General features: G+C 41.1%; 3 protein-coding genes across 15 annotated transcripts; 2 read left to right on the top strand and 1 right to left on the bottom strand.

Annotated features, from left to right (window-relative positions):
• Nucleotides 1–206: 206 nt before the first annotated feature.
• LOC148390858 (sodium- and chloride-dependent GABA transporter 2-like) lies at nucleotides 207–10,815 on the top strand. The gene is made up of 16 exons (XM_088389170.1): nucleotides 207–297; nucleotides 4,626–4,721; nucleotides 5,623–5,813; nucleotides 6,116–6,250; nucleotides 6,487–6,627; nucleotides 6,978–7,062; nucleotides 7,133–7,265; nucleotides 7,828–7,962; nucleotides 8,194–8,297; nucleotides 8,579–8,703; nucleotides 8,769–8,881; nucleotides 9,015–9,152; nucleotides 9,226–9,328; nucleotides 9,408–9,508; nucleotides 10,090–10,260; nucleotides 10,375–10,815. The coding sequence occupies exons 1-16, from the start codon at nucleotides 284–286 to the stop codon at nucleotides 10,462–10,464; spliced, it is 1,875 nt and encodes a 624-aa protein (XP_088245296.1). The 5' UTR covers nucleotides 207–283; the 3' UTR covers nucleotides 10,465–10,815.
• Nucleotides 10,119–22,639, top strand: LOC148390856 (sodium- and chloride-dependent GABA transporter 3-like). Of its 13 annotated transcripts, none has more exons than XM_088389164.1 (19): nucleotides 10,119–10,260; nucleotides 13,030–13,220; nucleotides 13,520–13,654; nucleotides 13,886–14,026; nucleotides 14,261–14,345; nucleotides 14,416–14,548; nucleotides 15,113–15,247; nucleotides 15,479–15,582; nucleotides 15,903–16,027; nucleotides 16,095–16,207; nucleotides 16,701–16,838; nucleotides 16,912–17,014; nucleotides 17,094–17,194; nucleotides 17,781–17,951; nucleotides 18,066–18,485; nucleotides 18,641–18,731; nucleotides 19,298–19,425; nucleotides 19,547–21,372; nucleotides 21,664–22,639. In XM_088389164.1, the coding sequence occupies exons 2-15, from the start codon at nucleotides 13,034–13,036 to the stop codon at nucleotides 18,153–18,155; spliced, it is 1,761 nt and encodes a 586-aa protein (XP_088245290.1). In that variant the 5' UTR covers nucleotides 10,119–10,260; nucleotides 13,030–13,033; the 3' UTR covers nucleotides 18,156–18,485; nucleotides 18,641–18,731; nucleotides 19,298–19,425; nucleotides 19,547–21,372; nucleotides 21,664–22,639. The 13 variants fall into 13 exon arrangements, with proteins under 13 accessions (XP_088245290.1, XP_088245282.1, XP_088245288.1 ...); XM_088389156.1 differs by having other exon boundaries at nucleotides 18,641–18,737; XM_088389162.1 differs by having other exon boundaries at nucleotides 18,641–18,737; nucleotides 19,270–19,425.
• On the bottom strand, nucleotides 18,197–21,942 carry LOC148390857 (sodium- and chloride-dependent GABA transporter 2-like). Its single transcript, XM_088389185.1, has 14 exons — nucleotides 21,647–21,942; nucleotides 21,253–21,387; nucleotides 21,023–21,163; nucleotides 20,863–20,941; nucleotides 20,661–20,793; nucleotides 20,431–20,565; nucleotides 19,955–20,058; nucleotides 19,713–19,837; nucleotides 19,525–19,637; nucleotides 19,283–19,420; nucleotides 19,101–19,203; nucleotides 18,919–19,019; nucleotides 18,624–18,794; nucleotides 18,197–18,522 (listed from the first exon to the last, which is right to left on the bottom strand). The coding sequence occupies exons 1-14, from the start codon at nucleotides 21,858–21,860 to the stop codon at nucleotides 18,415–18,417; spliced, it is 1,800 nt and encodes a 599-aa protein (XP_088245311.1). The 5' UTR covers nucleotides 21,861–21,942; the 3' UTR covers nucleotides 18,197–18,414.
• Nucleotides 22,640–23,085: the final 446 nt, after the last annotated feature.

Raw genomic sequence — 23,085 nt, 5'->3', positions numbered from 1 at the left:
TAAGTCCTCCACTACACATAAATAAAAAAAAAAATGTCATTAGTTCTTTGGTCCAATAGCATATGACCTATATGGACCGGTACCGGGCAGTCGACTCGGGGACCACAAATTGATCCTGGTCATCTAACAAAATCGTATACTGTAAATATATTTCCAAATATTGATACTTTATTGTCAAAATGTAATGCTTTTTTTTTTTGTCTTCAGGCAAAGTAATATGGTGACCACTGTGCATAGTTCCAGCTATTGGCTACTTGACACTGACTTGTAATACGGACGCCATATGCCACTTTCACCGTACGTATTTTCACACAATTGGACTACTGTAATCTCTGCTTTCCTTACATTTGTGTGTGAACCAGTGTTAGTGTTTCATCCCATTTTATTTTTTCAAAATACTTTCAATAGTGTCCTCTCCATCAAGTTACAGTTCCCTCATTTGATTGTGCAAGCGTACCTAAAAATGTTAATCTTGAGTGTGTACCAAAGTGATGAAGCGGTATCAATTTTTTTTTTTACCCAAATGATTTTGTTAATCCAATATTAACCTCTCGAATAAGCTCTATCATATTTATAATGTCCTCAAGCTCATTCGATTTGAATTGTGAGTGTATCACAAGCAAAGTGACGAAGCAATATTAAGCAACAAATTCCAAAATGATGGTACCACGCACTCGGCATGCAAAAGATTTTACTATTACGGCATCTCAATCCATGTGAAATAGGAGTTAATCAACATAAAGGGGATTAAAGAAAGAGCTTCCTGTGATAATTACACGTTATCACTTCCACAGCTTGGCGTCAACAGACACTGTGGCCTTCTAACCGCGATTTGAAGAGGAAGTGTGATCAGGTTAATCACCTTATGGGTCTACGCCCGGGCCGTGTCTCATAGCTTTTTGAGCCAAGAGAATGTTTTACTTTGGAAAACTATGTACGTTGTAACCATGATCAGGAATCAGCTTACTAACTGTATTGTACATTTAAGTTTGACTCTATAAACACTGTAAGAGAGTGTGGATGGGTCAAAATATGGTTCACAGGTACATATTTTGCGCAGGTCTGCTCTGCAGCCTCGTGAGGTGATTGAATTTAAGATCTTCCTTTCTTTCATTTCCTCCTTTCTTCCTTTGGATCATTATCTTAGGGACGCAATGCATTGGCTCATGCGCATCTGTTGGCCACCATAAATCAAGAAGATTAAGAGACAGAGGAAACTTCTTGTCTTCAGACATTCCACCCATTCCAATTGTGCTGAGCAAGCAATTATGGAACTGAAAGACACACAAAGTTAGATTCTGTCGAACAAAATGAAAAGAACTTTCATCTGCTTGGCTGCTGAATTTAAAAAAAAAAAAAAACAGACGTCAACAAATAAAATCAATAATGTAGAAGCTAAAGTGATTAATTAATGACCCTCACCTTAGGGTTTGGGATAGACAGAAGAAGATAACCTTTAATGATTTCAAATTATAATCTATTTACCCTGTGACTGGATTAGTTCTGTGTTCCTTTTTCTGACCTTTAGTTATCTTTCGCTTCTTGACAACGTATCGTCAATGTTGTGTCGTTTTAACATGCATAATTAGGACACATTTTGCAAATTTCTGCAGAGATGACCACATTTATGGAGCACATAAACACTCTTCTCAAATTCACAAAATATTCATCAACACCGTCACTCAAATGCTTTGCCTCTCACCAATCCTGAGTTTCTTTCCTTCTGTCAGTTTTTCTCTATGTTTGCACACCCTGATATTCTCAAACCTTGTCTACAATATAAATTAAAATCCTCGACTTGTCAACTTGATCCCCTTGGTCAAATCCGGTCCCTCCCTCACTCTCTCCCCTTCATTCCAGCATTATACATTCCTCTCTGTCTGTCTGTCTGTCTGTCTGTCTGTCTGTCTGTCTGTCTGTCTGTCTGTCTGGCTGTCTGTCTGTCTCTGTCTCTCCCTCTCTCCCTCTCTCTCGCTTTCTCTCTCTCGCTCTCTCTCTCTCTCCAAAAAGTTCATTTTGGCTACATTTATAAAAAAAAAAAAAAATTAAAACAGCGTTTTCGTATTTGATTTATTTCATAAAGTTTTTTCACTGTAGTTATTCTAATTTTTGTTTACTCAAATAGTAGTGATCATGCAATTGCTTGGCCCATAGCAAGTTTCACATTACTATTTTTATTTTAATTTTTTTAATTTTGCCTTCTGATGGGATTTCAATGCGTAAATACATATAGCAACCACAGGAAGCCATCTGTCATCCATAAATATGACAATACCTACCGTACAAAAGGGATTTCCGGAGCAAGGAGCTTGCGTTCATCTGCTTAGTGTCCAGAAATTGTCACGAACAAGCCTTCCTAATCTTCAATCCTCACAAATTGGATTCACACCTTGTACGCAATTGCAAGGCATTTAGTAGGATCTCTGTGCATTGCAGAGCATCTGTGCATACTACATTAAAGGTGCCCCCTGTTCACCTCAATTGGCAAAGGTGATTACAACAGTATAGCAAGTCATAGAGGGTCGAAGCTCTCCTCTGTGCAGAGATCTTTGGAGAAGCAAAGATGAAAGAGGCCATGTGGACAAATAAGCATTTTGTATGGTGTCAATTAAAACGAAAAAAATCTGGAGATCCGTAGAGGTTCATGGATGTTTGGAGTTGTATGTTTTGTCTCATAGCATGAACAGTTATGATGGCTTGTCCATCTTCTCCTATTTTATCTTCTTGCTCGATGTGTCGTATGCTTAGCTACTGTCCTCCCTTAGTGGTGATGATAATTGGTCGGTTAGTGGAGGTTAGAAAGGATTGGCAATGTGACAGTGTTTAGCCACAGACGTACACAGACAAGTGTTGAAAATGGCTTGATCGCATTGATGATGCAATGTTAAGGGTTGAAAAATCATTTTACTGAAAACTGACTATTTTGGAGGTACGATGTTGTATTCTGTCAGCAGTGATATAAACATTGTAGTAATGATTTGGGTAAGTCGGCTGTTAGTTTACAGTACCTGAGCTGTAAATAAGACTGATAGACAAGATTTGAGCTCCTCGTAAGCTGGAAGCAGGTGACAAGTAACACATTGCTTAAATGAGATTAGCTGGACAGCAACGCGAGTAGCGGATGTAAAGTGTGGCAGGGTGTCGTATACCGACAGGAAGCGGAAAATGGACATAAGCTTTTAGTAGGTCAGGACGAGACGTCACATAACTGACCAGCTTTTTTTTGTAAAATTGTTTTACAGAGGTGCTGAATAGATGTATTATTGTAATCCAGACACAGCTCTTTGTTTTTGCATCCACGTAACAGATGAGTCACTTCCATCTTGTACGGCTCGTGTACGACTTGATCAACAATAATTAACAGTGGGTAAAAGGCTATGACGACACGTTAAAATAGGTCACTATCTCTCACTGCTATAAACGTTAAATAAGTGAACACTTTCCCCCTGGCTAGTCCTGACAGATCCCATTTAATTCCTGATCTGTGCTCTAATCCCAAATGCCCAAGACAAATTATCCTATAATACTTCCTCTCCTTCTACTGTCATGCAGTCCATTGATATGTGCATTCACACGTTGGACTAAAACTCAGATATTAGAAATCAACCAAAAAAAAGCCCCTGGCAATGTCATTCAAATTTCTTGTTTGGATTATTCTAACGTCTGCACTGGGCTATGGAGAGTCCATGATGAGTGGGACGATGAGCAACAAAGAAGGGCAGCACCTCCAAGAGGCCAAGTCTGAAATATCAAGTAGATGCATGGGTGGCTCACATGGAAGCTCATGTGTGCGTAAACGGAAAGGGAGCGAGTCTAGCCCCTATGCGCTGAACACTATTGTTATAGAACATTGAGAAAACGGCAACAATACGCATTACATCTCTTTAAATGTTTGTTATTGCCATTAGAGCGAGGTGAATAGATGCAAAGGAACAGGTCTTGTCGTTTTGGTCCATTAAAGGAAGGAAAGTAGAAAAATATATTACAACTCAGGTACATGTACCATTTTTGGCCCTTTATAGAGGTCGCATTTTAAAAGAACTCCAAGAAATTTGATCAGATAATGTGGGTTTTTCATCTTAAGATGTTAAGGATAACAAAAAGATAAACGCCGTTGACACGGTGACACAGTCTTTACGAAGAAAAATGATGCAAATATTGTAAAGTAAACCTTCGTGAACTCTTATGAAACGTGACACGCACGTCACATTTGTCAAAATAACAATAATAATAATCATTCATTTATTAAATTACCATGTGGTTCACAAAACAGTTTGACAAAATGTCAGCAAATTTTTAATTCCCGCAAAATGTGGCCACATTTTCAAGAAGTCAAATTTTACCATAGCTTTTAATCGGATGCACCCCAGTTGAAAAAAAAAAATATTCCAATGTGCCTGTATTATAAAGTAGCACTACCATAATGATGCCAGGGCGGCGAAAGGCCTGATCACAGCACTAATTGTTTTTTATTTTAGTCAATATTGATCGTTTCTCACTTTTTAATGTGTATTTATACATGCTAGCATGCACTCTTTGCTCAATAAACTCTGTAAGACATGCTCTACTTATTGTATTTGTCATTCATATCGTCAGGTAACAACGTTTTTTATTTCCCATCACAGAACAAGAACCAAACGGGGTACTGGTTGCGTTGGCCACATCTCACTGAAAGCCATTGCACGCCAATCACAAGGAAGGAAACACTTTCGCAGCTCAAGGTAAATTTCATTTTTATTAATCACATTGGGTTTATCTTATGATTTGCATTTTCTTTGCTCTCAAACACCAGAAGGAGAACTGGTAGGGTCACAAGTAAACCGGCCAGAGCTGAGTAACCAGACAAAGCATTGGTAAAATGACCCTTTAATTTTGTGTCAAAATTATTTTTTTTAAATCTGGAACACATCATATTAAAATCTTGGTTACCTTTGACTTAACCCTAATATATTTAGTATGTAGAGAAAGAAAACACTCTTGGGCGACATGTGTTTTCATTCATTTTCTTAACCGTTCTTTCGTACGAGGGTCGAAGGAGTGCTGGAGCCTATTCCAAAACTGCATTTTAAAAAAAGCTTAATGCAATGTTTGAGGGGGAAAAAAAAAAAAAAGCATATTTTTAAACCGGCATTCATACTGACTTTACTGACTTCACTTCTGTCGCTAGTTTGTCCCATCATTGCAAACACAAAACCGAAAACCAGTTTTAATTGCCCTCCCTGTTTGTAATGATACTGACAAGAATAATGGAATAATAATATCATAATAATCAAATTTTTTGGGAGCGGAAGACTGGGTGAGGCGGTGCCACAGGTATCTGCGGTGGCTCCTTTTATTTGACCACACTGCAAAGACTACATTACAAATAAAACATGAGTTAAACAATATCTCTGCATGCTGCGCACCTGATCGGGACACAATCTGGGACGATCTGCGGGTGGTTTGTGAGTTCATGCTATCTTTTTGCTCTGGTTACCTCAACCGGTGGGAAATGCTGTAATCAAATACATGTTATTTAAAGTATTTAAATGAGTTAATTGTTGATTTTTTTTTACCCAGGTTCAGCCTCAATCAAAACGAATATGCTTCTGCCAATCTTAACTGTGGGTTTTATTATTGCAGTGCCATGGAAAAGCTAAATGACCCAGAGGTCAAGTTCAAGGTGAAGAAGGAAACTGCCTCTCCTGGACCTGTCATTGTGGCCAGAGGACAGTGGTCAAAAAAAAGAGAGTTTCTTCTCGCAGTTGCTGGAGAAATCATTGGACTTGGAAATGTATGGCGGTTTCCTTACCTGTGCTACAAAAATGGAGGCGGTGAGTTGAAAAAACAAAGTGATTGTCGATAAAAACAATGGGTTGACGTGGCTGCTTTAGAGAGCCTCGTTGTCAGCCCGTGAGTGTACGCACATCTTGGAGAGGAAGGAGCATTGGGAGACACCCATTTATAGAGTTTATCAGCAAAAAAAATTGCAAATTGATTTGGGGGTGAGACATTTTTATCATGTACCGGGATTTGGACTATTTCAATTTTAATTGGAGAATTCTGTTATGTATTTATCATTTGTGTTGTTTTTGTATTGAATATATGTGTCTCTTTTTATTTTTCCCCTCACCAGGGGTGTTCTTGATCCCTTATGTAGTCTTCCTTTTTGCATGTGGCATCCCTCTATTTCTGCTGGAGATCGCTCTCGGCCAGTACACCAAACAGGGCGCCATTACCTGCTGGAAGCAAATCTGTCCCCTCTTCGGAGGTAAAAATGCATTGTTGAGCTTTGGCATTATGTGAAACAGCTTAAACTAAGAACAGCTATTATAAGAGCTGTGAGAAAAACCATTTCATTCGATTTGAGTGGTATTCATCTAATTTTTTTTGTTGCCTTACTGGATTGTTTAGCTGGCAATTTTGCTTAAAGGGTATGATGATGTCATGATTTTGAAATTTACGTACATGTCAATATTTTTGGTGTTTTTTTTCAAATTCTCATAGGAATTGGTTATGGAACTCTGGTTGTAGTCCTATATTTCAGCATCTATTACATCATCATATTGGTGTGGGCATTTGTGTACCTCTTCTCTTCCTTCACCTCTCAGCTTCCATGGGCAAGCTGCAGAAACAGCTGGAACACAGGTATGTGTGTGTGTGTGTGTGTGTGTGTCTGTGTGTGTCTGTGTGTGTGTCTGTGTGTGTGTGTGTGTCTGTGTGTGTGTCTGTGTGTGTGTGTGTGTGTGTGTGTGTGTGTGTGTGTGTGTGTGTGTGTGTGTGTGTGTGTGTGTGTGTGTGTGTGTGTGTGTGTGTGTGTGTGTGTGTGTGCGCATGCGTGTGTGTGTGTGCGTGCGTGCGTGTGTGTATTAGTACTGTCAAGCGATTACAATACTTCATCATGATTGATCACATTTTTTATTATCAACAATTAATCACGATATGTATATACTAGTATATCAGCTGTACACAATGTATGCTGTCTGTGTTTGTAACAGCGACGTGTGTGGAGTTAAATGAAACACGTGTTCTCAACTGGACTGTGACAGAAAACGCAACATCCCCTGTGAGGGAGTTTTGGGAGTAAGTTCAAATGTTTCATGAAAAGAACAAGTAGCAAAATGCCTAATGTTAACACAAATGCCATCCCCAGGAGAAGAGTACTGAACCTGACGGGAAGTGTCCACGAGATGGGTAATGTTCGATGGGAGTTGGCTCTGTTTCTACTTTTTTCTTGGATCATCTGTTACTTTTGCGTGTGGAAAGGAGTGAAGTCCACAGGAAAGGTAGATCATTTTTACACAATAATTATCTCGAGGTGTCTGTCTGTCTGTCTGTCAGGCTGCATTGGATCAGAATACAATTTTGAATTTTGTTTTCACTTTTCATCTATTTTTCCATTCGAAGTGGCTACATACTGTAGACGAGCGTGTACAAGTATTTGAAACCTCGTCACTCTAAAGCACAGGTGTCAAACTCAAGGCCTGGGGGCCAGATACGGCTCACCACATCATTTTATGTGGCCCGCGAAAACATATTGTGCATCGACGTCATGTGTCAACACTAAATTAAAAATTGAATTCACTTTTAAAAAAATGTGTATTTCCACTCGTTTTAAAATATTTTAACAGTATTTGCTACTGTTTTAATACTGTACACAAGATAAAGCTTTGATCGTCATAATGGCCCTTCTAAGGAAACTATGACTACAACACGGCCCATGACAAAAATTAATTTGACACCCCTGCTCTAAAGCAACATCTTAACATTTTATTAAAAAAATTTGGATTTGTGCCCTGTGATTGCCATAACTCTAAAAAATTTCTGAATTCCCACTCGGTCTGACAGGTTGTGTATTTTACGGCCACATTTCCGTACTTGATGTTGGCCGTGCTGCTTGTCCGTGGGCTGACGCTGCCCGGGGCCATAGATGGCATCAAATTTTACCTCTACCCCGAGCCATCCCGCCTGGCTGATCCGCAGGTATGAGCCTCTCAATCCGTTGACATGACACATCAAGACACAGTAATCCATAACAGGAAAGCTTCACACAAAATTTAAAATGGTTGACCCTGTGTCAGGGTTCAATGTTTGCATGGAGGAGCGTGGGGGACCCAAGTGGAGGGGAGGAGGGAGGCAAGACCAAGGCTCAGGAGAAATCTTCCAAAATGATTTATTTACTACCGACGTGCCTCTTATGTCATTGTTTGGCAGGTCTGGATGGACGCCGGCACGCAAATATTTTATTCTTATGCGATTTGCATCGGTTGTTTGACGGCGCTTGGAAGTTATAACAAGTACGACAATAACTGCTACAAGTAAGTTGACATCAAACCTGTTGTATCAGTCCGACTTGATGTACACCTGAACAATTGAAGACTATCTTGTCTATAGCTATGAATGTCATTGTGAGTAAATACATATTTGAACCCCATCTTGCACCCAGTCAGCAGAGTTTTAGTTGACCTACGACCCCAATGACAATATGCCCTCTAGAAAGATGGACGAATGAAAATTTGGCAATATTTAAGATGGAAATACAAACTTTTGGCTTAGACTTTAGTCGCAGAGGTGATCATTTTGTTGTTGTGCATTTTAGAGATTGCATCTATTTGAGCCTGCTGAACAGCGGGACCAGTTTTGTGGCCGGTTTTGCCATCTTTTCAGTTCTTGGATTCATGGCTTATGAGCAGAACACGGACGTATCCAAAGTAGCAGAATCAGGTAAAACGTCCCTCATTGTACCTGCGAGGAAATGCGATCACAAAAGCGCTCTTTTCTCGCCGTAGGTCCCGGCCTGGCCTTCATCGCTTACCCTCGAGCTGTGGCCATGATGCCGTTTCCACAGATTTGGGCAATTTTCTTTTTCATCATGATCATCCTGCTTGGATTGGACAGTGAGGTTGTGTGCTTTTCAATTATTTGTCATGTATGCTAATTCTCACCTCTATGGGAGAGCCCAGAATAATACATGCAAATCAACAAAGTGTATGCAAATGTGAACATAGTACCTAACAAAAGTGTCTGTTCTTCAGTTTGTTCTGATGGAAGCTCTTGCGACTGGAATTTGTGACATGAAACCTTCCGTCTTCTATGTTGGCCATCGACGTAAACTACTTCTTCTGTTCATCACTGTTGTGTGTTTCTTCATTGGCCTCTCCATGGTCACTGAAGTAAGGCAGAATTATCCTTACTTTCTGCGGTCCCGTAGATTTGCCGATTCTAAAAGTGTCTCCTTTCACATAGGGTGGATTATACATCTTTCAGTTGTTTGACTACTATTCCTGCAGCGGGATGACTCTCCTTCTCTTTGCCACATTTCAGTCCGTGTGTATTGGGTGGGCTTATGGTGAGTAGATTTCACATTGGAATGGTTTCTGTCCTGGTCAGTCAAACTTTTTCACCATCATTTCACCACGTGACCACAGGAGCAGATCGTTTCTATGACAACATTGAGGACATGATTGGATACAGGCCTTTACCGGTGATTAAACACGTCTTGAAATATGTCACTCCAGTCGTCTGCATGGTAAGTAAACATACGTGCATCCAACCATTCATTATCTGAAGCACTTATTCTCACGAAGGTCACTGGCAGATGACTTGGGGCAGTTGACGGTTTTGCCTAAAACTGTTTGCCAACTACCCGCAAGCCACACAGACAAACATTCCGGGCTCTATTTTTTATTTTTTTTTATGCAAACAGGCCTTGGGGCGCTTCGTGTAAATATTGATACACCCTCAATTTAACTAGTTTTTAATTAAACGTTTAAATTTCTATTTGTGGCAACTTGGCAACAACGTCTATTGAGAAATGAATGAAAATGAATTAGGAATGGCTGCAGTATGTTACGATAGCCTCTGTAATAAAAAACATGTCCTGTATCATAACTGCATATCGGATGTTTGGATCAAACCAATCATCATTTTTAAAGATTCAATGAGTTATGAATAATTTATTTGAACCAGACAAAGTTACCTCGATAGAGAGAAATCCAAGAAATGACAGTGAGCGATAGCCGTGATTCAAAATGGCGGCTTGCTCTGCACATCTTCAACCAGCCAAGGTTCCCTGTCGTTGGTTATACGTATATCTCTTTGTTTTTTCAGGGAACATTTATCTTCTCTTTGGTGAAATACAAACCTCTAAAGTTCAACGACACCATTGAGTATCCGTGGTGGGGTTATGCTTTGGGTTGGTGGTTTGTACTGTCTTCCACACTCATCGTTCCTATATGGATGGTGTACAAACTGATGAGAACTCCCGGGACTCTTCGTCAGGTAAGGCTTTGATTTGATTTGGATTCATTATAATAATATTAACCCTAGAATGGATTCTGTCCACACCAAATATTTTTAAAGTAATCGTAAACATTCTACGTTCTTTCTTTCAAGCGGTTCGCCATCCTTTGCACTCCATCTGAAGATCTTTCGTCATCCAAATCGGACAATGATGTACTTGACCAAACAGACACCATGCTGTGAACACATTGAGGTCTTCCATTGATCACTGCGAGGCACAGAAACGTTTAAATTTAATGTCATTTAATAGTGACAACAATAATAAAAAAAATCCCTCCATGTCATTGTCAATTTGTTATAATTTGGATTACTATTACTCTTTATGTTACAAGTGAAAATTAAAGTCAGATATGATCAAAACTGTTACGCCAATCTTGGGTGGGTTTCCCCAGATCCCAGTTTGGGATCCTCTCTGAGCTTTGTTTCAATCTGGGTCACCCGAGGTAAACCGGCCCTAGCTGAGTAACCAGACAAAGCGTTGGTAAAATGACCCTTTAATTTTGTGTCAAAATTATTTTTTGAAATCGGGAACACATCGCATTTAAATCTTGGTTACCTTTGACTTATGATAAGCTCAATATATTTCGCATTCTTACGACATACGTTAACGTTTCCCTGCAGCAGGCCATCGTCCCCTCGTGTTTCAAGGCTGCCACCATCGTTCCTGTGCCGAAGAAACCTGCACCGTCCTGCTTCAATGACTACCGCCCTGTGGCACTGACGCCCATCATCATGAAGTGCTTTGAGCGGCTGGTCTTGGAGCACATCAAGTCCGTTCTCCCCCCCACCATTGACCCTTTCCAGTTTGCGTACCGTGCCAAGCGGTCCTCTGAGGATGCCATCTGCTCTGCCCTCCACTCGGCCCTCACCCACCTGGAGAGAAAGGACTCATATGTGAGGTTGCTGTTTGTGGACTTCAGCTCTGCCTTCAACACCATTGTGCCGCAGCGACTCATCTCCAAACTCGACGAGCTGGGCCTCAGTACCTCCCTCTGCAACTGGATACTGGACTCCCTCTGTCAGAGGCCTCAGGTGGTGCGTGTTGGCGACAAAATCTCCGCCAGCATCACGCTGAGCACGGGGGCCCCCCAGGGCTGCGTGCTCAGTCCATTGCTCTTCACCCTGCTGACGCATGACTGCACTGCGACCTACAGCGACAACCGCATAGTGAAGTTTGCTGACGACACAACTCTGGTGGGTCTCATCACGAAGGGCGACGAGACTCGGTACAGGTCGGAAGTTGACCTTCTGACCACGTGGTGCAGGGACAACAACCTCCTGCTGAACGTCAGTAAGACCAAGGAAATCATTGTGGACTTCCGGAAGGGTCACACAACACACCTGCCGCTGATCATCGACGGTGCTGTGGTGGAGAGGGTGAGCTGCACCAAGTTCCTGGGGGTGCACATCAGTGAGGACCTCTCCTGGTCCGCGAACACCTCGTCACTGGCAAAGAAAGCTCAGCGCCGCCTGTATTTCCTGCGGAAGCTCAGGCGTGCATGTGCTCCTCAGGCAGTCCTGTCTACATTCTACCGTGGCACCATTGAGAGCGTCCTCACCAGTTGCATCGCTGTCTGGGGTGGTAACTGCACTGAACAGAACTTGAAGGCCCTGCAGCGCATAGTGAATACGGCTGGTAAGATTATTGGTGCTTCGCTTCCCTCCCTGAAGGACATTTACACCTCCCATCTCGCCCGCAAGGCAACCTCGATTGCCAGAGATGTGAGTCACCCGGCTCACTCCTTGTTTGACCTTCTGCCCTCTGGGAAGAGGTACAGGAGCCTGCGCTCCCGCACCACCAGACTCGCCAACAGCTTCTTTCTCCAGGCTGTTAGGGCCCTGAACTCGCTACCCCCTTCTGCGTAGCGTGCGGCACTGTTGCGCTATTTTCGGGAATGTCTGCTGTACGCGTTTTTACGCTCCTCTTAACTAATTATTTATTTATTTATTGTTGTGTTATTTATTCATTATTTATTCAGCACGCTTTTGTTATACTTGTTTACTGTTTGTCTGTTGTGAGCCATGTCTTGTCACCGTGGGATAGGGGGGAACGAAATTTCGGTTTCTTTGTGTGTCTTTGGCATGTGGAGAAATTGACAATAAAGCTGACTTTGACTTTTGACTTTTCATTTATTCATTTTCTGAACCGTTCATTCTTACGAGGGTTAAAGGAGTTCTGTAGCCTATTCCAGCTGTCTCGGGGCTAAAAATGCTTTTTCCCAAAAAATTAATGCAATGTTTGAGGGAAAAAAAGCATATTTTAAAATTGGTATTTATTCACTTCTGTGGCCAATTTGTTCCGTCATTCCAAAAACAGCAAATGATTGCAAGGAATGAGAACCGGTTTTTAATTGCTGTCCCTATTTGTAATGATAATGTTAAGCAAGGATAATAAACATTTTTGGGGAGGGAAGACTAGGTGCGGCGGTGCCACAGGTATCTGTGATGGCAGCTTTTATTTGCCCACACGGCAAAGACAACACTACAATTACATTTTGAATTAAAGAATATCTCTGCATGCACCTGTCATCGGAGATCGAGACGCAATCTGGGACGATCTGCGCGTGGTTTATGAGTTCATGCTATCTTTGTCTCCGGTTACCTCAAACGGTGAGAAATGCTGTAATCAAATACATGTTATTTAAAGTATTTAAATGAGTTCATTGTTGATTTTTTTTTACCCAGGTTAAGCCTCAATCAAAACGAGTATGCTCCTGTCAATCTTAACTGTGGGTTTTATCATTCCAGTGCCATGGAAAAGCTAAATGACCCAGAGGTCAAGTTCAAGGTGAAGAAGGAAACTGCCTCTCCTGGACCTGTCATTGTGGCCAGAGGACAGTGGTCAAAAAAAAGAGAGTTTCTTCTCGCAGTTGCTGGAGAAATCATTGGACTTGGAAATGTATGGCGGTTTCCTTACCTGTGCTACAAAAATGGAGGCGGTGAGTTGAAAAAACAAAGTGATTGTCGATAAAAACAATGGGTTGACGTGGCTGCTTTAGAGAGCCTCGTTGTCAGCCCGTGAGTGTACGCACATCTTGGAGAGAAAGGAGCATTGGGAGACACCCATTTATAGAGTTTATCAGCAAAAAAAACAAATTGATTTGGCGGTGAGACATTTTTATCATGTACCGGGATTTGGATTATTTCAATTTTAATTGGAGAATTCTGTTATGTATTTATCATTTGTGTTGTTTTTGTATTGAATATATGTGTCTCTTTTTATTTTTCCCCTCACCAGGGGTGTTCTTGATCCCTTATGTAGTCTTCCTTTTTGCATGTGGCATCCCTCTATTTCTGCTGGAGATCGCTCTCGGCCAGTACACCAAACAGGGCGCCATTACCTGCTGGAAGCAAATCTGTCCCCTCTTCGGAGGTAAAAATGCATTGTTGAGCTTTGGCATTATGTGAAACAGCTTAAACTAAGAACAGCTATTATAAGAGCTGTGAGAAAAACCATTTCATTCTATTTGAGTGGTATTCATTTAATTTGTTTGTTGCCTTACTGCATTGTTTGGCCAGCAGTTTTGCTTAAAGGGTATGATGATGTCATGATTTTGAAATTTACATGTCGATATTTTTGGTGTTTTTTTTCAAACTCTCATAGGGATTGGTTATGGAACTCTGGTTGTAGACCTATACCTCAGCATCTGTTACATCATCTTATTGGTGTGGGCATTTGTGTACCTCTTCTCTTCCTTCACCTCTCAGCTTCCATGGGCAAGCTGCAGAAACAGCTGGAACACAGGTATGTGTGTGTGTGTGTGTGTGTCTGTGTGTGTGTGTGCGTGTGTGTGTGTGTGTGTGTGTGTGTGCGCGTGTGTGTGCGTGCGTGCGTGCGTGTGTGTATTGGTACTGTCAAGCGATTACAATACTTCATCATGATTGATCACATTTTTTATTATCAACTCATAATTAATCACGATATGTATATACTAGTATATCAGCTGTACACAATGTATGCTGTCTGTGTTTGTAACAGAGACGTGTGTGGAGTTAAATGAAACACGTGTTCTCAACTGGACTGTGACAGAAAACGCAACATCCCCTGTGAGGGAGTTTTGGGAGTAAGTTCAAATGTTTCATGAAAAGAACAAGTAGCAAAATGCCTAATGTTAACACAAATGCCATCCCCAGGAGAAGAGTACTGAACCTGACGGGAAGTGTCCACGAGATGGGTAATGTTCGATGGGAGTTGGCTCTGTTTCTACTTTTTTCTTGGATCATCTGTTACTTTTGCGTGTGGAAAGGAGTGAAGTCCACAGGAAAGGTAGATCATTTTTACACAATAATTATCTCGAGGTGTCTGTCTGTCTGTCTGTCAGGCTGCATTGGATCAGAATACAATTTTGAATTTTGTTTTCACTTTTCATCTATTTTTCCATTCGAAGTGGCTACATACTGTAGACGAGCGTGTACAAGTATTTGAAACCTCGTCACTCTAAAGCACAGGTGTCAAACTCAAGGCCTGGGGGCCAGATACGGCTCACCACATCATTTTATGTGGCCCTCGAAGACATATTGTGCATCGACGTCATGTGTCAAGACTAAATTAAAAATTGAATTCTCTTTTAAAAAAATGTGTATTTCCACTCATGTTTTAAAATATTTTAACAGTATTTGCTACTGTTTTAATACTACACACAATATAAAGCTTTGATCGTCATAATGGCCCTTCTAAGGAAACTATGACTACAACACGGCCCATGACAAAAATTAGTTTGACACCCCTGCTCTAAAGCAACATCTTAACATTTTATTAAAAAAATTTGGATTTGTGCCCTGTGATTGCCATAACTCTAAAAAATTTATGAATTCCCACTCGGTCTGACAGGTTGTGTATTTTACGGCCACATTTCCGTACTTGATGTTGGCCGTGCTGCTTGTCCGTGGGCTGACGCTGCCCGGGGCCATAGATGGCATCAAATTTTACCTCTACCCCGAGCCATCCCGCCTGGCTGATCCGCAGGTATGAGCCTCTCAATCCGTTGACATGACACATCAAGACACAGTAATCCATAACAGGAAAGCTTCACACGAAATTTAAAATGGTTGACCCTGTGTCAGGGTTCAATGTTTGCATGGAGGAGCGTGGGGGACCCAAGTGGAGGGGAGGAGGCAGGCAAGACCAAGGCTCAGCAGAAATCTTCCAAAATGATTTATTTACTACCAACGTGCCTCTTATGTCATTGTTTGGCAGGTCTGGATGGATGCCGGCACGCAAATACTTTATTCTTATGTTCTTTGCGTCGGTTGTTTGACGGCGCTTGGAAGCTATAACAAGTACGACAATAACTGCTACAAGTAAGTTGACATCAAACCTGTTGTATCACTCCGACTTGATGTACACTTGAACAATTGATGACTATCATGTCCATAGCTGTGAATGTCATTGTGAGTAAATACATATTTGTTCCCCGAACCACCACTGCCACTTTTCCAGGGTGTAACCAACCTTGCGCCCAGTCAGCAAAGTTTGGTTGTAAATCACCCACAACCCCAATGACAATTTGCCCTGTAGAAAAATGGACGAATGAAAATTTGGCAATATTTATGATGGAAATACAAACTTTTGGCTTGGACTGTAGTCGCAGAGTTGATCATTTTGTTGTTGTGCATTTTAGAGATTGCATCTATTTGAGCCTGCTGAACAGCGGGACCAGTTTTGTGGCCGGTTTTGCCATCTTTTCAGTTCTTGGATTCATGGCTTATGAGCAGAACACGGACGTATCCAAAGTAGCAGAATCAGGTAACGTCCCTCATTGTAGGTACCTGGGAGGAAATGCGATCACAAAAGCGCTCTTTTCTCGCCGCAGGTCCCGGCCTGGCCTTTATCGCTTACCCACGAGCTGTGGCCATGATGCCGTTTCCACAGATTTGGGCCATTTTCTTTTTCATCATGATCATCCTGCTTGGATTGGACAGTGAGGTTGTGTGCTTTTCAATTGCTTGTCACAAATGCAAATGAACCGATAAGAAACACCTCGGTCAGATTTGGTCTGTTTATATTGTTATTAACTCATTCACTCCCATTGATGGCTCAAATGTACATTTTAACTGGGCTGGCTGGCAGTGAATAAGTTAAACACCTCACTGATAATCACAATGACGTTAGGAAATGACGATTTGGTCGTCTAGCTTGTGCTCTGGGATTCCGAGGCATTCCCAAGCTTGCTGGGAGACATATTGTCTCTCCAGGCTGTCCTCACCCAGGAGGCACCTCTGAGACGTCCTAAGATGTGTGAGTCATTTCATTTTTTTTTTTTCCATGCGGAGGAGCTGCGACTTGACTCCGAGTCCCTCCTGGATGATCGAGCTTCTCAACTTACCTCTAAGGGAGAGCCCAGAATAATACATGCAAATCAACAAAGTGTATGCAAACGTGTACACAGTATGTAACAAAATGTATGTCTCTTCTTCAGTTTGTTCTGATGGAAGCTCTTGCGACTGGTATTTGTGACATGAAACCTTCCGTCTTCTATGTTGGCCATCGACGTAAACTACTTCTTCTGTTCATCACTGTTGTGTGTTTCTTCATTGGCCTCTCCATGGTCACTGAAGTAAAGCAGAATTATCCTTACTTTCTGCGGTTCCATAGATTTGCCGATTCTAAAAGTGTCTCCTTTCACATAGGGTGGATTATACATCTTTCAGTTGTTTGACTATTACTCCTGCAGCGGGATGACTTTGCTTCTCTTTGCCATATTTCAGTCCGTGTCTGTTGGGTGGGTTTATGGTAAGTAAATTTCACATTTGAATGCTTACCAAACGGTTCATTCAGACATCCTCACCATCATTTCACCACGTGATCACAGGAGCAGATCGTTTCTATGACAACATTGAGGACATGATTGGATACAGGCCTTTACCAGTGATTAAATACGTCTTGAAATATGTCACTCCAGTCGTCTGCATGGTAAGTAAACATACGTGCATCCAATCATTCATTATCTGAAGCGCTTATTCTCACGAAGGTCACTGGCAGATGACTTGGGGCAGTAGGCGGTTTTGCCTAAAACTGTTTGCCAACTACCCGCAAGCCACACAGACAAACATTCAGGGCTCTATTTTTTTTTTTTTTTTTTTTAATGCAAACAGGCCTAGGAGCGCTTTGCGTAAATATTGCCACATCCTCATTTTAACTAGTTTTTAATTAAACTTTTAAATTTCCATCTGTGGCAACTTGGCAACAATGTCTATTGAGAAATGAATGAAAATGAATTAGGAATGGCTGCAGTATGTTACAATAGCCTCTGTAATAAAAAACATGTCCTGTATTATAACGGCATATCGGATGTTTAGATCAAACCAATCATCATTTTTAAAGATTCAATGAGTTATGAATAATTTACTGGAGCCAGACAAAGTTACCTCGATAGAGAGAAATCCAAGAAATGATGGTGAGCGATGGCCGTGATTCAAAATGGCGGCTTGGTCTGCATGTCTTCAACCAGCCAAGGTTTCCTGTCGTTGGTTATACGTATATCTCTTTGTTTTTCCAGGGAACATTTATCTTCTCTTTGGTGAAATACAAACCTCTAAAGTTCAACAACACCATTGAGTATCCGTGGTGGGGTTATGCTTTGGGTTGGTGGTTTGTACTGTCTTCCACACTCATCGTTCCTATATGGATGGTGTACAAACTGATGAGAACTCCCGGGACTCTTCGTCAGGTAAGGCTTGGATTTAATTTGGATTCACTATAATAATATTAACCCTAGAATGGATTCTGTCCACACCAAATATTTTTAACGTAATTGTAAACATTCTACGTTCTTTCTTTCAAGCGGTTCGCCATCCTTTGCACTCCATCTGAAGATCTTTCGTCGTCCAAATCGGACAATGATGTACTTGAACAGACAGACACTATGTTGTGAACACATTGAGGTCTTCCAATGATCACTGTGAGGCACAGAAACGTTTAAATTTAATGGTGACAACAACAACCAAATCACATCATGTCATTGTGAATTTGTTACAAATAAATGGTCTCAGAGTCTGAATTACTATTACTCTTTATGTTACAAGTGAAAATTAAAGTCAAATATGATCAAAACTGTTGTGCCAATCTTGGGAGGGTTTCCCCAGGCCACAGTTTGGGATCCTCTCTGAGGTCAGTGATGAGTCGGTATTCTATTATCCGGCATGCATACTAAACAACTGACAGTCCTCCTCTTGATTCATTGCTTTCCTCGATGCAGGACAAGGTAAGTCTGCTGCTGGTGTGCACAGAATTTTCAGTCTCTGCAGGGATTAAAAATAGTTGGTACTAAAATGTACAAGAATCATATCACGTATCACCTCTATATTGTAGGTGTTGTTCCTTTTTTAGCAAAATTTCTTACCTGTTTAAACGTTCCAGGAGTGACACTGACAGCATGGAGAATCTTCAACAGCACTAGAATTGGCGTCGACAGAGCGAGGACTCCTCCAATTGCATAACCCCACCACGGGTATTCGTAAGTGTTCCTGAACTTGAGTGGTGTGTATTTCACTAAACTAAATACCAAAGTGCACTAAAAGAAACCAATCGATAAAAGATATGTATGAATGTTTGTATCTATGAGACCAGCAGAGGGAGCCAGAGAAAATAACTTGTTAGTAGAACAATAGAGGCCGACCTTCTTTGCGAATACTTACAGTGCAAATAGCTGGTGTCAGATACCGCCAACAATATTTCATAAAAGCCCATGGATGATAGCCAATCATGTCCTTTATGTTGTCGTACAAACGATCTGCCCCTTCAGAAAATATTAAATGCATCACTCATTAGCATTGCGACCCCAGCTCTTAGTGAACGGAACCAATTCAAGAGTGCATACCATAAAACCACCCGATGCATACAGACTCAAGAATGGCAAAAAAGAGAAGAGTCATCCCACTGCAGCTGTAGTGGTCAAACAACTGGAAAACATAGAGGCCTCCCTAAGAGCACAATTATCATCAAATAATTGATCTTGTCTTTTTTTCCTCCCATTATATTTCATGAAGCTTGATTGCTCACCTCTGTAACCATCAGAAGCCCTACGAAGAAGCCGCCAATACCAATTGCAAGAAGAAGAAGTTTACGTCGATATTCATTTCCAAAAATGGAAGGGAACATGTCCACTATGTTTGTGACCAGTGCCTCTATATTTACAAACTGTGGTGAGAACACAGATACACAAACCTTATGTTTGGGTAGGGGGGAGTTGTTATAATAATACATTTTATTTCAACTCAGTAACTCTTTTCAGCTTGTCTTACCTCAGTATCTATTCCTATAAAGATGATCATAGAAAAGAAGCAAATGGCCCAAAGTTGAGGAAAAGGCATCAGATCTACAGCGCGAGGGTAAGCGATGAATGCCAATCCCGGACCTGAACAGACCACAACTCATTGCCACTTGACAGTGAGTAAGCTTCTGTTTTAAATATACGGCCAATTATCTTCACCTGATTCAACCACAATGGATATATCCACACCATGCTCCTTTGCCATGAAGCCAAGAACAGAAAAGACAGCAAAGCCGGCTACAAAGCTGGTCAACCCATTCAGAAGGCACAGAAAAATACAGTCCCTATTGAGAAAATACAACAGCAAAAGTATTTGTCAAGTTTGAAAAGATTTAGCTGTATACAGGGTACTTTGTTGCAGTGACAGTGTCATGCTAAACTGCGAATGACGAGATGTATACCTGTAGCAGTTGTTTGTGTACTTGTTGTAGCTACTTAAAGTTGTCAGAATCCCGAGGGAGACCGCATAGGAGTAGAAGATCTGGTTGCTGGCATCCAGCCATACCTGCCAAAGATGTATATTTTCACTTCTTAAAGCAGGGGTATCAAACTCATTTTTATCGCGGGCTGCATCGTAATCATAGTTTCCTTCTGAGGGCCATTATGACTGTCAACGCCTTATTTTATACAGTATAGGCTACACAACAATCTGATGATAGCTAGTTTTGAAATCACAGACGACTAAAAACTGTTAGCAATTTCTCTATTTTTCAAAAGTGAAGACAATTTGTTGTTTTAGTATTCACACATGCACAATTTGTCTTTGAGGGCCACATAAAATGATGTGGCGGGCCTTATCTGGCCCCCGGGCCCTGAGTTTGACACCTATTATGTCTTAAAGCAAACCCTGCCAGTGAAAAGTAAACTATTATGGTACCATTGGATCGCTGAGCCGGGACACATCTGGGTAGAGGTAGAACATGATTCCTTCCTTGGCTCCTGGCAATGTCACACCACGAACAAGCAACACCAACAGCATGACATATGGAAATGTGGCGGTGAAGTAGACCACCTAGAGTAAAGCAACAAGGAATGTCTAATATTTCTTTAATCATTAGTGTGTGAGATATCGTGCATACTGCAAACAAAAAATCTGCTAGACCTTACCTTCCCAGTGGTCTTCACTCCATTCCAAATACAGAGGATACACACTAGCCAGGCAAGAAGAAGACAAAGTGCCAGGTCCCATCGAATGTTTCCTACATGTTCAATTCCACTTGATAATTCCAAAATTCTCCTCCTGATCCAGACATCAATCAGAAACATCCACCAAAAGACACGCTTGAGTCTTCTGCAGTGTTATACTTACTCCCAATACTCTACAACTGAAGATGTGCCATTTCTGAATTCTTGCAGTGTTTGATTGGGTCTGTACTCAAAACACTTGTCTTCATTTATAAAGTGAACAAATAAGGAAATAAAGTGAAATTAGGATCAGCGCTTGTTTTCCAATTAACAGGTCTCGGTACCTGTGTTCCAGCTGTTGAGGCAATTGGCCCAGGGGAGTTCAGATGAGAAGGATGAGAACAGGTAGCGGAAGGCCCAAGCAAGTAGGACGATGTAACACAACGCCAAGTAGAAAAGAAACAGCTGGCTTCCATATCCTAAGGCTACGTAAATGGATATGGAAAGTAGTCATTCATTCATTCATTCATTCATTCATTCATTCATTCATTCATTCATTCATTCATTCATTGACCTTGAAACAGAGGACAGATTTTTCTCCAGCATGCCACTCCACCCTGTCTGGTGAACTGGCCCAGCGATGTCTCCAGTAAGAAGAGGGGCACACCACATGTGCAGAAGAACAACAAATACGGTACGAGGAAGACTCCTTTGAAACACAAATGACAGTTATTTGAAAATGACTGATCTTCATTGTTTTTTATGAATGTATTTGTATGAAGGTTAAAAAGTTCGTTTTGGCAAAATACAGATCCCCCGCCCCGTTTAAAAAATAAACAGCAATATAGCAACAAAATTACCACATCAATAGCTACTGGTATGCTAAATCCATTCATCCCGGAGTTCCTGGGAAAAACACCCAGGCACGGGGAGAACATGCAAACTCCACACTGTAACCCACTCTTTACCTCCTCCATTTTTGTAGCAAAGGTATGGGAATCTCCAGATATTTCCCAAGCCAACAACACCACCTGCAACAGCCAAGATGTATTCCATTTTCCTGGACCACTGCTCTCTCTGCTGCCTTTTGGGTGCAGTCACTGCTTTGGTCCTGTCGTTCCATGAGTTCAATTGTATGGGCTCCATTTTGAGCTTTAGTTTGGACCAATCCAAATATATCATATTAGGGGGCTACAATAAAATACTCTATTACAGAGCAAAAAAATAAAGTAAAAGGGTCACTAAAAAGCAGTAAAAACAGTGATCAGCAATACACTGATAATGAAAATAATTCAATTGTGTTAATAAAGCAGTGTGTACAAAATCTATCTTGTAATGCTACAATATAATTTTATCCTTATTTTATTCCTTTTCTCACATCATCAATGTTATGTTGTCCATGAATTTTCACATGACCGATTTCTGTGATTGATTTTTTTTAGTTACAAAATATTTACATGTAGATTCTTTTATGCCAACCTCTACAGCAAGCCAATTACACAGAGACCAATTGTTCACATACCTCTCTTTGGCACCAAGATGTTATCCGTCTGCGTTCATCCAGCAAGTTTTTACCCCACAAGAGGCAGCTGAGTCAGTGTTACTCACCTCACTTTTGTGCTCCCAGGTATTTAAAGCAGTCCAACTTGCTACCATGCAAATCAACTAAACAAGTAGCAAAGCTGAGATGGCAAAACATATGCTTGAGTTCATTAATGAAGGAAAGGTATGCATTCAGGTGAAGTTGATGCTTGAGGCTGAACGTGACTTTTGTTTTTCTATGACAACATGTTAGTTTATCCTTGAGGTAACCGAACGCTATGTGTTTTGGACATCTTCTGTTTACATACTGCTGAGGCTGACTGTGCATCAGCCATGTGATGATAGATGAGTCTTGCTCTTGGCCTACTGTAATATGCACATATTTTTTGTCAGGCAGCAATAAAGTAACATCACGACTATCTGAGTTTTCTCTATATGAATGGCTTGCTCTGAAACGCAATTAAGTTTGGTGGTGGTTGGAGGTGCCGGAGGCAGCCTACCTCAGTTACACATGCACAACCAGAATGTGTGTGTGTGTGAGTGCTTTGAGTACAATTGTGAAGTGTCTTTGAGTGTCAAAAAAAACAAGACGATTCTTTACATTAAAATAATACACAGCTTGTTGTGACAATTAAACCCTGTCAGGACAAATTTACATTGCATGCTGTGCACGGGGATCCCAAAATGAACATTTAGGTAAATACATACATGGTATAATATATGAATTTTGAAATAAAAATTGAAACAAATTTGCAGTTAAATGTATTTTGATGAAATTTATTTACAGTACTGTATTAAATTTTGGCACACTTAGTCCTCCACAAGAGAGAGCCCTCTCACCATCCCTGCATCCAGTCTCCATCTG

This window comes from Syngnathus floridae, chromosome 11, assembly GCF_059516105.1.
Source record: "Syngnathus floridae isolate MCC-2025c chromosome 11, RoL_Sflo_1.0, whole genome shotgun sequence".
Lineage (NCBI taxonomy): Eukaryota > Metazoa > Chordata > Actinopteri > Syngnathiformes > Syngnathidae > Syngnathus > Syngnathus floridae.
The sequence above is the reverse complement of the archived record's forward strand: the minus strand, read 5'-3'. Positions and strand labels throughout refer to the sequence as shown.